The 13401-nt window shown below is 40.8% G+C and overlaps 1 protein-coding gene across 1 annotated transcript in view; it reads right to left on the bottom strand.

The window, feature by feature from the left end:
* The window catches only part of LOC126474909 (monocarboxylate transporter 2-like), a 97336-nt gene that overhangs the window by 9147 nt on the left and 74788 nt on the right, over positions 1 to 13401 (bottom strand). Inside the window, exon 7 of the mRNA XM_050102405.1 lies at positions 4679 to 4977. Within this exon, the coding sequence (XP_049958362.1) occupies positions 4679 to 4977 (299 nt within the window). The remainder of the gene's footprint in view (positions 1 to 4678; positions 4978 to 13401) is intronic.

Genomic DNA, 13401 nt, shown 5'->3' with positions numbered 1-13401 from the left:
TGTGTGATGTCCTTAGGTTAGTTAGGTCTAAGTAGTTCTAAGTTCTAGGGGACTGATGACCATAGAAGTTAAGTCCCATAGTGCTCAGAGCCATTTGAACCATTTGATCTTGCCGTTGGTGGGGAGGCTTGGGTGCCTCAGCAATACAGATAGCCGTACCGTAGGTGCAACCACAACGGAGGGGTATCTGTTAAGAGGCCAGACAAAAGTGTTGTTCCTGAAGAGGGGCAGCAGCCTTTTCAGTAGTTGCAGGGGCAACAATCTGGATGATTGACTGATCTGGCCTTGTAACACTAACCAAAACGGCCTTGCTGTGCTGGTACTGCCAACGGCTGAAAGCAAGGGGAAACTACAGCCGTAATTTTTCTCGAGGGCATGCAGCTTTACTGTATGGTTAAATGATGATGGCGTCCTCTTGGGTAAAATATTCCGGACGTAAAATAGTCCCCTATTCGGATCTCCGGGCGGGGACTACTCAAGAGGACGTCGTTATCAGGAGAACGAAAACTGGCGTTCTACGGATCGGAGCGTGGAATGTCACATCCCTTAATCGGGCAGGTAGGTTAGAAAATTTAAAAAGGGAAATGGATAGGTTAAAGTTAGATATAGTGGGAGTTAGTTAAGTTCGGTGTGCAGGAGAAACAAGACTTTTGGTCAGGTGAATACCGGATTATAAATACAAAATCAAATAGGGGTAATGCAGGACTAGGTTTAATAATGAATAAAAAAGTAGGAGTGCGGGTAAGCTACCACAAACAGCATAGTGAACGCATTATTGTGGCCAAGATAGACACGAAGCCCACGCCTACTACAGTAGTATAAGTTTGTATGTCAACTAGCTCTGCAGATGGCGAAGAAATTGAAGAAATGTATGACGAAATAAAAGAAATTATTCAGATAGTGAAGGGAGACGAAAATTTAATAGTCATGGGTGACTGGAATTCGGTAGTAAGAAAAGGGAGAGAAGGAAACGTAGTAGGTGAATACGGATTGGGGGAGAGAAATGAAAGAGGAAGCCGTCTGGTAGAATTTTGCACAGAGCATAACTTAATCATAGCTAACACTTGGTTCTAGAATCATAGAAGAAGGTTGTATACATGTAAGAATCCTGGAGATACTAGAAGGTATGAGATAGATTGTATAACGGTAAGACAGAGATTTAGGAACCAGGTTTTAAATTGTAAGACATTTCCAGGGGCAGATGTGGACTCTGACCACAATCTATTGGTTATGAACTGTAGATTAAAACTGAAGAAACTACAAAAAGATAGGAATTTAAGGAGATGGAACGTGGATAAACTGACTAAACCAATAGTTGTACAGAGTTTCAGGGAGAGCATGAGGGAACAACTGACACGAATGGTGAAAAGAAATACAGTAGAAGAAGAATGGGTAGCTTTGAGGGATGAAATAGTGAAGGCAGCAGAGGATCAAGTAGGTAAAAGACGAGGGCTAGTAGAAATCCTTAGGTAACGGAAGATATATTGAACCTAATTGATGAAAGGAGAAAATATAAAAATGCAATTAATGAAACAGGCAAAAAGGAATACAAACGTCTCAAAAATGAGATCGACAGGAAGTGCAAAATGGCTAAGCAGGGATGGCTAGAGGACAAATGTAAGGATGTAGAGGCTTATCTCACTAGGGGTAAGATAGATACTGCCTACAGGAAAATTAGAGACCTCTGGAGAAAAGAGAACCACTTGTATGAATGAGAAGAGCTCAGATGCAAACCTAGTTCTAAGCAAAGAAGGGAAAGCAGAAAGGTTTAGGAGCATATAGAGGGTCTATACAAGGGCGATGTACTTGCGGAGAATATTATGGAAATGGAAGAGGATGTAGATGAAGATGAAAGGGGAAATATGATACTGCGTGAAGAGTTTGACAGAGCACTGAAAGACCTAAGTCGAAACAAGGGCCCGGGAGTAGACAACATTCCATAAGAACTACTGACATCTGCTGAACAAAATGAATGAGACAGGCGAACCGGGGGGGTCGGGGGGGTTGTTTTGGGGAAGAGACCAAACAGCGAGGTCATCGGTCTCATTGGACTAGGGAAGGACGGGGAGAGAATTCGGCCGTGCCCTTTCAAAGAAACCATCCCGGCATTTGCCTGGAGCGATTTAGGGAAATCACGGAAAACCTAAATCAGGATGGCCGGACGCGGGATTGAACCGTCGTCCTCCCGAATGCGAGTCCAGTGTGCTAACCACTGCGCCACCTCGCTCGGTCGACAGGCGAAATGCCCTCGGACTTCAAGAAGAATATAATAATTCCAATTCGAAAGAAAGTAGGTGTTGACAGATGTGAAAATTACCGAACTATCAGTTTAATAAGTCAGGGCTGCAAAACACTAACCCGAATTCTTTACAGACGAATGGAAAAACTGGTAGAAGCCGACCTCGGGGATAATCAGTTTGGATTCCGTAGAAATATGGGAACACGTGAGGCAATACTGACCCTACGACTTTTGTTATAAGCTAGATTAAGGAAAGGCAAACCTACGTTTCTAACATTTGTAGGCTTAGAGAAGAGAAATTTGTTAACATCGAGTATAGATGTAAGTGTCAGGAAGTCGTTTCTGAAAGTATTTGTATGGAGTGTAGCCATGTATGGAAGTGAAACGTGGACGATAAATAGTTTGGACAAAAAGAGAATAGAAGCTTTCGAAATGTGGTGCTACAGAAGAATGCTGAAGATTAGATGGGTAGACCACATAACTAATGAGTAGGTATTGAATAGGATTGAGGATAAGAGGAATTTGTGGCACAACTTGACTAGAAGAAGGGATCGGTTGGTAGGACATGTTCTGAGGCATCAAGGGATCACCAATTTAGTATTGGAGGGCAGCGTGGAGGGTAAAAATCGTAGAGGGAGACCAAGAGATGAATACACTAAGCAGATTTAGAAGGATGTAGGCTGCAGTAGGTACTGGGAGATGAAGAAGCTTGCACAGGATAGAGTAGCGTGGAGAGCTGCATCAAACCAGTCTCAGGGCTGAAGACCACAACAACAACAACATATATTTCGTGTTTTCGAAGATTTTCCTAACATGTCACATTACCTTGCCGTGTGTTTTTTACCCATTAAAAGTTAGACTGGACAACATACGAAAAAATACGTATTGCATTATTTTGACCCTTCTACATAACCTTTATCTTGTATTCTTTTCTTTTATTTCTTTTTTTTTCATTTACTGCCCTGTAAGGAGGAGAACTAAAATGGGAAGACACGTGCGAAGAGCTACGCAAAATACAATCTATGTTAACTGAATCTTCCGTCGGTTCTTGCTAGAACAACATTATAATAAATCAAAAGCGCTAGTTTGCTTTTGTTCTACAGTATTACTTTTATTGTGTTAACCGGTTTCCGGCTTACAAGGCCATCTCCAGACATTTACCAAAGAACTTACAGTGTTTCTAAACAATAATGGAAAGAAGTTACACATCTAGGTTGTAGCAAAAATGTACAACGAATAACATCTTTGACAGTGTGGTGGTAATGTAATGTAAAATGTAAAGGTTGAATAGTAAATAAATAAAAACCGAGTTAAAAGGGGAAAACAGGAACAGGAACAGGAAGCCCACATAAGGTTATCTTAACAAACAAAGCCAATAAAAGAAAATATAACTAATACTTCACAAAGTTACTTGAGGAGGTATAATACATGGACAGTAATACACAAACCAACTACAAGAAGAAAGAATTATCAATTTAATTACAGAATGTATCAGGAACGTAAGCAATATCAAAAAGATAAATAGAAAGGAGTAGATGCAGGAAACTGGGGGAGTGGAGGGAACATACAGTAAATGCTATCTTTGAGAGTGTGGTGGTACTGTATTTTAAAATGTAAAAAAGCTGAACAATACACTAATTTGATTTTATTGGTTTTGTTTATTAATTTAAACTGTTATGTAGGTTTGTTGTTCCTGTTTTTTGTTAAAGTTTTTTCCTGTATACTTCGTTTTTATTTATTTACTGCTCAAATTTTTACTTTTTACATTGCATTTCCAGCAGCTGTCAAAGATGTTATTTGCTGCACGTTTCTGCTTCAATCTAGATGTGTAACTTCTCTTCCACTGTAGTTTACAAACATTGTAACTTCATTAGTGACAATACTCAGTAAATGACTGAAGATGGCCTTGTAAGCCGAAAATCGGTTAACACAATAAAAGTAATACCATACAACAAATACAATGGATGTTTGATTTTAATGATATCTTCTAGCGCTACGAAGTCTATCTGAGCAGGTGCTTCGGCCATTAGGACATTATCGAATGCCTTTTATTCATCGTAGACGTTAAATTTCCTTCTATGATGCGACCAACAGATGGTATTCGAATGAAAACGACACTCTTTACGTAGACAAATTTCATTCATTCCTTCTGACATAATAAATCCAAACAATTTTTTTCGTACGCAGCACAGGTCATCGCAGAATGCTTATATACACTAGAAAAATAATATTATCAAGTATCAAAGAAATTATCTCGTTACTGCTCCTTTTTTTAGTTGTTAGTGTTTTCTGTGTGTTTGGTATAAGACATAATAATTCTGTCAGCTGTTATAGGTCAACTCGTTCTTAAGCAGCGGTGTACCATGTCACAAAATGGCAACAATACCTGTGAGTTGTGGATCATGAAATCGTAAGCTTTTGGTTCGCTGATATACTCACTTGTTCTGAGGAGAACAGACACAGCAGCACTGATGAGGAATAAGATTCTGTTGTTGGGGACGCAACAGGCCCCTATTACTACAAGGGTGAATCGCCCTAGCAGGTCCGCCACGCCCGCAACTGACATGCAGAATGCGGATTCCTCGCGGCTGAGGTTGTTGTGAAACAGGTACAGCGGCAGCAACGTCATGAACATCATGTCTACGAAGAAGACCAGCGACGTGCCGATCAGGACGTTAGTGAATCGGAGGTCTTGCATTAGCCGCAGATCCAACAGGTCTATAATTACTGACCACCACCTACAAAGAAAAATACACAATTTAAAAGATTTTCATAGTAAAATGTGTTTGCTGCAACAGGAGAAATATGATACTATTTCAAGAAACTTTATCCAAGTTACGGCTTATGCTTTTTGTTGACTTTTTCTTGTTAGCATTTTTTGCATACTTGGCGTAAGTTGTACAAGGTGAGAGCTAACTAGTAAAATATGTATTATTAGTAACTCGATATGCGGGAAAAAGTTGTAACGCAACAGCGCTATACGCACTTATATTCTGACGTTGTTTATCCATGTTAACAATGTCTATCTATTCTTTTTGGGAGATTGATTACTGAGCATTGCCAGTATTACTTACGTTTGAATTTATTGTTTCTACACTGTAAAGGAAACATCGTGAACATTTAATGAAACTGAATCATAACTAGGTATGTATGAACTGAAACTGTACGAATTAATCTTGCCAGGAGAGAAAAATAACACTATTTTCGAACTTGGTCTTCTACCACGATAAAGACTGCCACTCTTTGCACCTCCTGGCACATAGCTTCCAGGAAGAGCATCATCAGTCACCGTGTAGCCACTGCTGAATTCAGTGAACTTCAAACAGCTGCAGTGGTCCCAAGTAGTGAAAAATCCAACAACTGATGTTAAACTGCCTCAGGTCGAAGAATAAGGAGGCGCACAAGCCATGTTAAGGCTCTGACCATAATCTGATAATACAAGGCTGCATTCAATGCAGTGGGAGTAATATGAATTTGGTACCGCCGTACTTGTCGTGTTGAGCTTGGGTATGACTTGCTGCAGATGATCTAAAGCTACTGCAGTCTGCTGATTGGAAGCAGCATAGAAATTTTCAGTTGTTCTAGGACAACATTACACATACTTATTTTAGTTTCGTGAAGAAGAAAAGCTGCCTTTATGTGCCTATCACATTTCAACAAGAAAATACATCCGACTTTTGTAATGTTAACATTGCAGTTATTGAGATCTGTATTTTACACATATTACTTCCCATTTCTATGCTGTTTTGCAGAAAGTTTAGTTTTGACTTATAAATGTAACATCTTTCCCAGTTCGTTAAAGGAGCTGTGAAGGCTTAACCCATTCAGCTTTAATGTGGTATCTAAATCTCTGTTCGTACAAGTGTAATTAAGGTTAGACTAGAAAACAACTATCAGTAACGCACAAATATCAGTAACATTTTCTTGGATGTTGTTATAAAGGAAATACTTTTACCTGTTACTACGTCATATACGATTCGAATAGAAATTATGAACTAAATCTGTCATTCTAACAGCACATCAAAGTTTTACTTATTTTTCTTATGACGGAACATATCTGGTATTGACATATGGATAGGAAGTTACTGCCTGCTTCACCATCTTGATCATTATTATAATCTAAAAGCTGTGCAACAGAGAATAGCGATAGTTAGTTGTCACTATAGTCTACATAATCATCTCCAAAGATTCAGCAACAGTTTTAGATATTTAAGATAATTGTCATTTATTGTTCTGTCTCAGTTGCACATTTTTATTAGATTTCATGTTTTGGTCGTTCTGAATCATTTTCAGATATAAATATCTGAAGTGTGATTCTGAATAGACAAGACACAAGTACTTAGATCTATGGACGATCTAGAGTGATCGAACCATGTAATCTAATAAAATATATATAAATCAGACGGAACAATAAATGAGAATTATCACAGTTGGTCACCTGGTTACTTCATAAAATAAATAATTGCCCTATAGCGACCGGTCAGCGATGGTATAAAAGATTTACAGGTGGAATTTCTGAAGGTGAGTTGTGCTATTTCCAGCCTATTGTAAGTATGGGCACTGAATTGGTTATTGTACCCAGTGTAATCTCTTGCCTGGTTAGTTGTTATTTCCAACGAAGCACTCCACAAAGCTAACTTGGATGAATTGCCAATTATGATCTCTCTCGGCACATGAATAATATATGTCTTCTAATTAGAGTGACATATGTAATTAAGAAATGGTGTGGTGAACTCAATGATAACATAAAAAATGAATATGTAATTATAATACATTAAATATCAATGTAATTGGCGAAATAGCACTGCAGGTAAAGACTAAACAAAAACAGTAAAAATGTCTTCATGAGTAAAATTTCAAGCTGCAGCGTTACAGACACCAGTGAAAATATAAGTGGGAACGTGATTCGGAAACTATGATGTGAGAAATGGAGATGGCGAACCATTAAAGGAAATTAGCAATTATAAGGAATGATTGAGGAATGCTTGCGGATTACTTGTATTAATAATTCATATTAATTGATAGGATAATTTTACTGCAGTTCAAATGATTAAAGTTCATCTATCCATACCAGTATGTTCCTGAGGAACTACAGAACTGTCTTACCGGTTGCTGCACAGTTATCATCTCACATTCTATAATTTAAGACGTTAAGTAAGTTTGGCGGACGGTTCATTTCAAAAGCGTTATCTTTCTTCACATTACAGAAATGACCACTGTGCGGAGGGATCTCTTGGAAGACTGCCGTTAAAAAGAAGTGGCGTGAGGTACCATAACAAATACGCCTCTGCAGCCGCTCAGTCTCTTTTTCGCGTCTACTATCCTTAGAAAGCAGACTCACATCAGTTGGACCTGTAGAGGGGAATGGGTACTGTTTTGTGCTAAATGTCACTGTTGTTGGTATTGCTATACTGCGGAGGCAAAGACTGATTACTTCTCTTTCATTTTGCTCATTTCATTCGGTTCATGGTACTTCAGTCCCGGATCATTTACTTCATACGGACGTGATTCCATATTAGAACAGTATTGGACATCAGCCCCTGGTGTTCCGAGATGGTAGGAGTAAGTAAAAGTGATCACAAGAGTTAAATCGGAATGGTTCCCATTAATCACATTCATGCTCTACTGGTTGCTGCACAGGTACTGATCACCACATTCAAAACCCTGGCTATGGAATAATCATGAGGTGATATAGCTAAGATTTCCCTCTTTACTCCGATTGCACAATCTTTTGGCAACGGCAACTATCTCCCGAGCGCTCACTACACGCCGTCACTCATAGGCCAGCTGCCAGAGACTGAAGATTTCTGTAGGCGGGAACAAAGGCGTAGCTGCGTTCGTTGTTCCCAGCCACAACTCCAGCGAAGGAAGTCTCCCGCCCTCCTTTGATTTACGCAGGAAAGATGATGGTCCGATAATTTTTGAAGAGACATCGTATATCTAAAGTTGTGCTTCATTTCATGTAGACAGTTGCCAACCCATTAAAAGTGTTTCTGTCAATGAGTTGCAAGCAGGAGTTGCTTTTCAGGGAAAATACCTGAAAGAGACTGCTGGTAGGGAGACAGAGTGAGTGCTTTTTCCAATCATTTTCAGTTGACGATACCATTCATCTAAGCTGCCCCTGTAGAGAGCTATGGAGAGATCGCATTGTCGTCACTAAGACTAAGGACTACGAAACCTAACGTATCCTTCCAGTGTATGAAAATGGGTTATACCTCAGGAGATCAACCAAATCTTAGGTGACGTGACTCGCACATACGAGATTTATATGGGAAGTCCGAAACACGCGAAAATACATGTCAATTTGTGCTTCAAGTTCACAGAATGTCTTGAGTAAACATCTTTATGAATATTCGCTCATCAGTTACAGTTTTTGTAGAACCTCAGTAAACATTACAAAACCTGCATTACATACAGCTCTTAGAAATTATTTTTCAGTCGTAACTTTCCTTTGCCTTTCCTTTTCACCCTTTTCTTGTTAATAGTAACAAATAAAATATATTGAGAATTATTTCGGGTTATTTGAAATGTAAGTAACGTAAGACGTCGAAGTAAAAGAAATTTCCGCACTGGAACTCGACCCCGTGGCCTTCGTATCACCGTTCTGTACTGTTTTCGCTGCAACAATCAGCGGCTGGCAAATACGCTGCCATAAATGGTTCATACCTCGCCCGACCCGAGCCAAAAATTCTATTTTTTCTGAAAGTTTGGGAATTTGGGGCTTCTATTTCTGTCACTTTCATTTCAAGCCAAGGCCCTCAAATATCACAAATCTGGACGAAATCGATCGGACGAGTGAACGCGGTCCCCTTGTAAGAATCCATGCCAATGGTTAATCAATATCCTTCAAAAACTACTAGTACGCAAACATCCTCATTGCCAGCACCAAGTCTCTTCAAGGCCGCAATAACATCTCTTTCTCAATACTGATGTTAACGTAGAGTTTTTATTTCGTTTTTACTTTCCTCACAGCTATCTGCGGTCTACACTCTTTAAACGTATACATATTTCGTTTGGTGATACACCGCGGTTGTTCCTGTTGTGATAGTCTTTACTTCTAACGTCAGTGAGGCACGGCTTCAGTTATTCAGTTAAACACTCACATGTTCTTTACAACAAGCAGTCGTATTCAACCTTCTTTCTAATCAGAATCACTTTGTCAGCACTCCATGGGAGCTATGAGGAGGACAGCTGCAAAAGTCTTCACTGCTTTAAAGCATACTTCTCAGCGAAAGCTTCGGCTTCTACTGACAGCGTTGTGTAACATCGGATGAGCTTTCAACATACCGATATAAACTTACGTTCGATTCCATGCAGCATCTGGGCGGGGACAGCGAATCTAGGCACTCTACACTACTTCGCAGACCCTTGTTGTGTGTAAAAGGAACGCGTAACTAGCCACTGGAGCTAACGTAAAACGTTGAGAAGCCACCGAAAGCGTTAAACCTACGACAGTTTACAGACTCTGACGGGAGCTCTGTCCGTTTATATAGTGAATTTGCCAGTGATATAGCTCCACTGTTAAGCGCAATTTTCTACTGAACCATTATACTAAGAACCGTTTCCAACGCCTGGGAAAGATTCTATGATGGAAAAAGTTGGCACATACAATTATTATTTTCAGTTGACACCAAATCTATTGGACTACGTTATATGTATACTATGTGGTCAAAAGTATCCGGACACCCACGAAAACATACGGTTTTCATATTAGGTGCATTGTGATGCCACCTACTGCCAGGTACTCCAAACCAGCGACCTCAATAATCATTAGACATCGTGAGAGACCAGAATGGGGATCTCCGCGGAAGTCACCGACTTCGAACGTTGTCAGGTGATTGGGTGTCACTTGTGTCATACGTCTGTACGTGAGATTTCCACATTCCTAAACATCCCTAGGCCCAATGTTTCCGATGTGACAGTAAAGTGGAAACATGAAGGGACATATACAGCACAAAAGGGTACAGGCCGACCTCATTTGTTGACTGATAGAAACCGCCGACAGTTGAAGAGGTTCGTAATGTATAATAGGCAGACATCTATCCATACCATCACACAGGAATTCCAAACTGCATCAGGATCCACTGCAAGTACTATGACAGGTAGGTGGGAGGTGAGGAAACTTGGATTTCAGGGTCGAACGGCTGTTCATAAGCCACACATCACGCCGGTAAATGCCAAACGACGCCTCGCTTGGTGTAAAGAGCGTAAACATTGGACGATTGAACACTGAAAAAGCATTGTTTGAAGTGTCGAATACGGTACACTAGGTGGCGATCCGATGGCAGGGTGTGGATATGGCGAATGCCCAGTGAACATCATCTGCCAGCGTGTGCAGTGCCCACAGTAAAATTCGGAGGCGGTGGTGTTATGGTGTGGTCGTGTTTTTCACGGAGGTGCTTGCACCTCTTGTTGTTTTGCGTGGCACTATCACAGCACAGGCCTACACTGATGTTTTAAGCGCCTTCTTGCTTCCAACTGTTGAAGGACAATTTGGGGATGGCGGCTGCATCTTTCTACACGATCGAACAACTGTTCATAATGCACGGCCTGTGGCGGAGTGGTTACACGACAATAACATCCCTGTAATGGACTGGCCTGCACAGAGTCCTGACCTGAATCCGACAGAACACCTATGGGAAGTTTTGGAACGCCGACTTCGTGCCAGGCTTCACCGACCGACATCGATACCTTTCTTCAGTGCAGCATTCCGTGAAGAATGGACTGTCATTCCCCAAGAAACCTTCCAGCACCTGATTGAACGTATGCCTGCGAGAGTGAAGTTGTCATCGAGGCTAAGGTTGGGCCAACACCATATTGAATTCCAGCATTACTGATGAAGGGCGCCACGAACTTGTAAGTCATTTTCAGCCAGGTGCCTGGATACGTTTGATCACATAGTGTTTATGTACAGTAGTTCCATCCTACAAATATAATGTGTGTTAAATACCTTGTACGGCTTATTGTGTATTTTGGCGGTGGGGGTCAAGAACGTTAGTTGTACTAAGAGAAAATCTTAAATTTCATGAAGGCTCGAAATGTCATCTTATGATGGAACATCACACTCGAAACCAAATTTGGATGACTCAGTTGTTTTATAGTTTTTGTTTTGTTTACTAAGTAATTTGATGAAGGATTGCGGATGAAGTGATTGAATTTTTTTGTGTCTATGCATGATTCTATTCTACCAATTATATATAAATATGTCTTGAAGTTGATAAAAGCAGCACAATTGAAAAAACCTTGACCACAGCATTATATTTTCTAGTTTTTCTCGTCATATTCATAGTGCTTTAGAAAAATCTCTTGGGTTTAGTTTACGAACACCATCACTAAGAACTTGATGATATCCTTAGAAAGGTTGAAATGTGTCGCAGGAGAAGTCGTTGATCCTTTTTGTTATTTTGTGAACAAAATAGTGTAGGTCACGTTTTATTAAACTGTTATGATTGGTGCGCCATGATACACACCAACTGACACCACCTGTAGCAAATGTAGGCTACTGTGTTTTGGTTAACATCTTAAGAAGGCCAAACCCGGCCTAAAGCGGTAGTAAAAGCTACATAAAACCTTATCCGAACTGTTCTTCATATTACAAAAAATATCCGATTTGGATAAGATATTTTAAGTTGTCGTTAGAAACTGAGTCGTTTTGGTCTCGCCCCGTGGGCTATCAGCTGCTCTACTGAAGCTGAAGACTGTCCAGTGCGAATGATTGTCTCTGATCGGTTCACGTTCGCGAGAATTGAGTTAGAGCTCACGCAAAACAACGAGGCACCGGTGCTTAAACACCTTCTCGTCAACGCTGGGCGAGTCCATCCCGCTGTTCCCAAGGAAAGGCCGCGTCAGTTGACTGCCTCTAGCCGACCTACTCACTTCGAGTGCTCTAGTCGCTTCATTATCGGACACGTGTGATCATACGCTATACTGTTAAATTTTTATCCGAAGAGGCAAATGGGGAAGCGAAGATTTCTTTAGAAATTGTTCTTGCAGGAACCACTGACTATTGCAGCCGCTCTATAACGCGAATAAAGCGTCGCAGCGAGTACAGGTGTTGGAAAAAAACCGCGAGCGATGCATGCTTGAACATAAATGCAGACGCTACTCATCACTGCGGGTGGTGCTGTTGTATTTGACAACGAACCTGTGCAGTACCCACAATACCTTGTGCGTGTCAGTTACGGCCAGAACAGTGTTCTGTCATGTTGTGAGTGAATTACTCCGGAGCTGAGTGAATTCGAACGTGGGCAAGTTGTTGGTGCTCGTATGGTGGGGGCTTTTGTAACCAATACAGCCGAAGTGTTTCGTGTTTCGAGAGGCACCATATCGAAGATTTATCCTGCATACAGGGAAAGCGGAAAAACATCACCCTCTTAGTCAAATCACGGATGAAAGCGTGTGTCGAGTGACGAAAAATAAGAGGACGACAGTTGCAAAATCAGTCCAGAATTGAATATCGCACTCGCGAATCTTGCCAGCATCAAATCAACGCATAGGAATCTCCATAAGCGGGACACTGCAAGGTGAACTGGATTTCCAAAACCTCGCACACTGTTCCAAATGCTCGTAACACGGAAACCAAACGCAAACCAAAAAACCTGAACTAAGAAGCTACGGAATTTAGTCGGTTGACGCTTGTTGCTCATAGCTTCCAACGTCTGTTTTGTTCATCAAATAAAAAGTGTAAATGACTTCTCCTGCAACACAATGCAACCTTTCTATAATGTGGTTTTATTTCTAATGAGAGAACCACGTTCTCGAATTTACATGTGTCATACACCGTTCCAAGCCTACGACGCAGACTGCTCGCTGACAACAGTGAAACGTGGCGGGTGTTTGGTGACGATTCAGGCAACCATATACTTCATGGCTCTGTCGTTACTCTGTAACGTCACATTACTGCCTAAGATATGCTGCTGAACAGGTATATCCTATGTTACAATATTTGTTCCCCAATGGTTAGGCTGTGTTCTAAAGAGACAGGGCCCCCTTTCCACAGTTCGCATCGTGCAGGACTGGTTATGTGAACTGAAGAATGAACTGTCACACTTTCTCTACCCCCTAAAATCACCAGATCTCAAAATTGTTCAGCCTTTGTGGTTTATTTGGAGAGACAGATAATAGTTACCTGAAGTTTCCGCTAGTTTGCAGGAAGGACGGTG

The sequence above is a fragment of the Schistocerca serialis genome, chromosome 4, assembly GCF_023864345.2.
Source record: "Schistocerca serialis cubense isolate TAMUIC-IGC-003099 chromosome 4, iqSchSeri2.2, whole genome shotgun sequence".
NCBI lineage: Eukaryota > Metazoa > Arthropoda > Insecta > Orthoptera > Acrididae > Schistocerca > Schistocerca serialis.
Note: the sequence above shows the minus strand (reverse complement) of the source record. Positions and strands in the feature narration are given on the sequence as shown.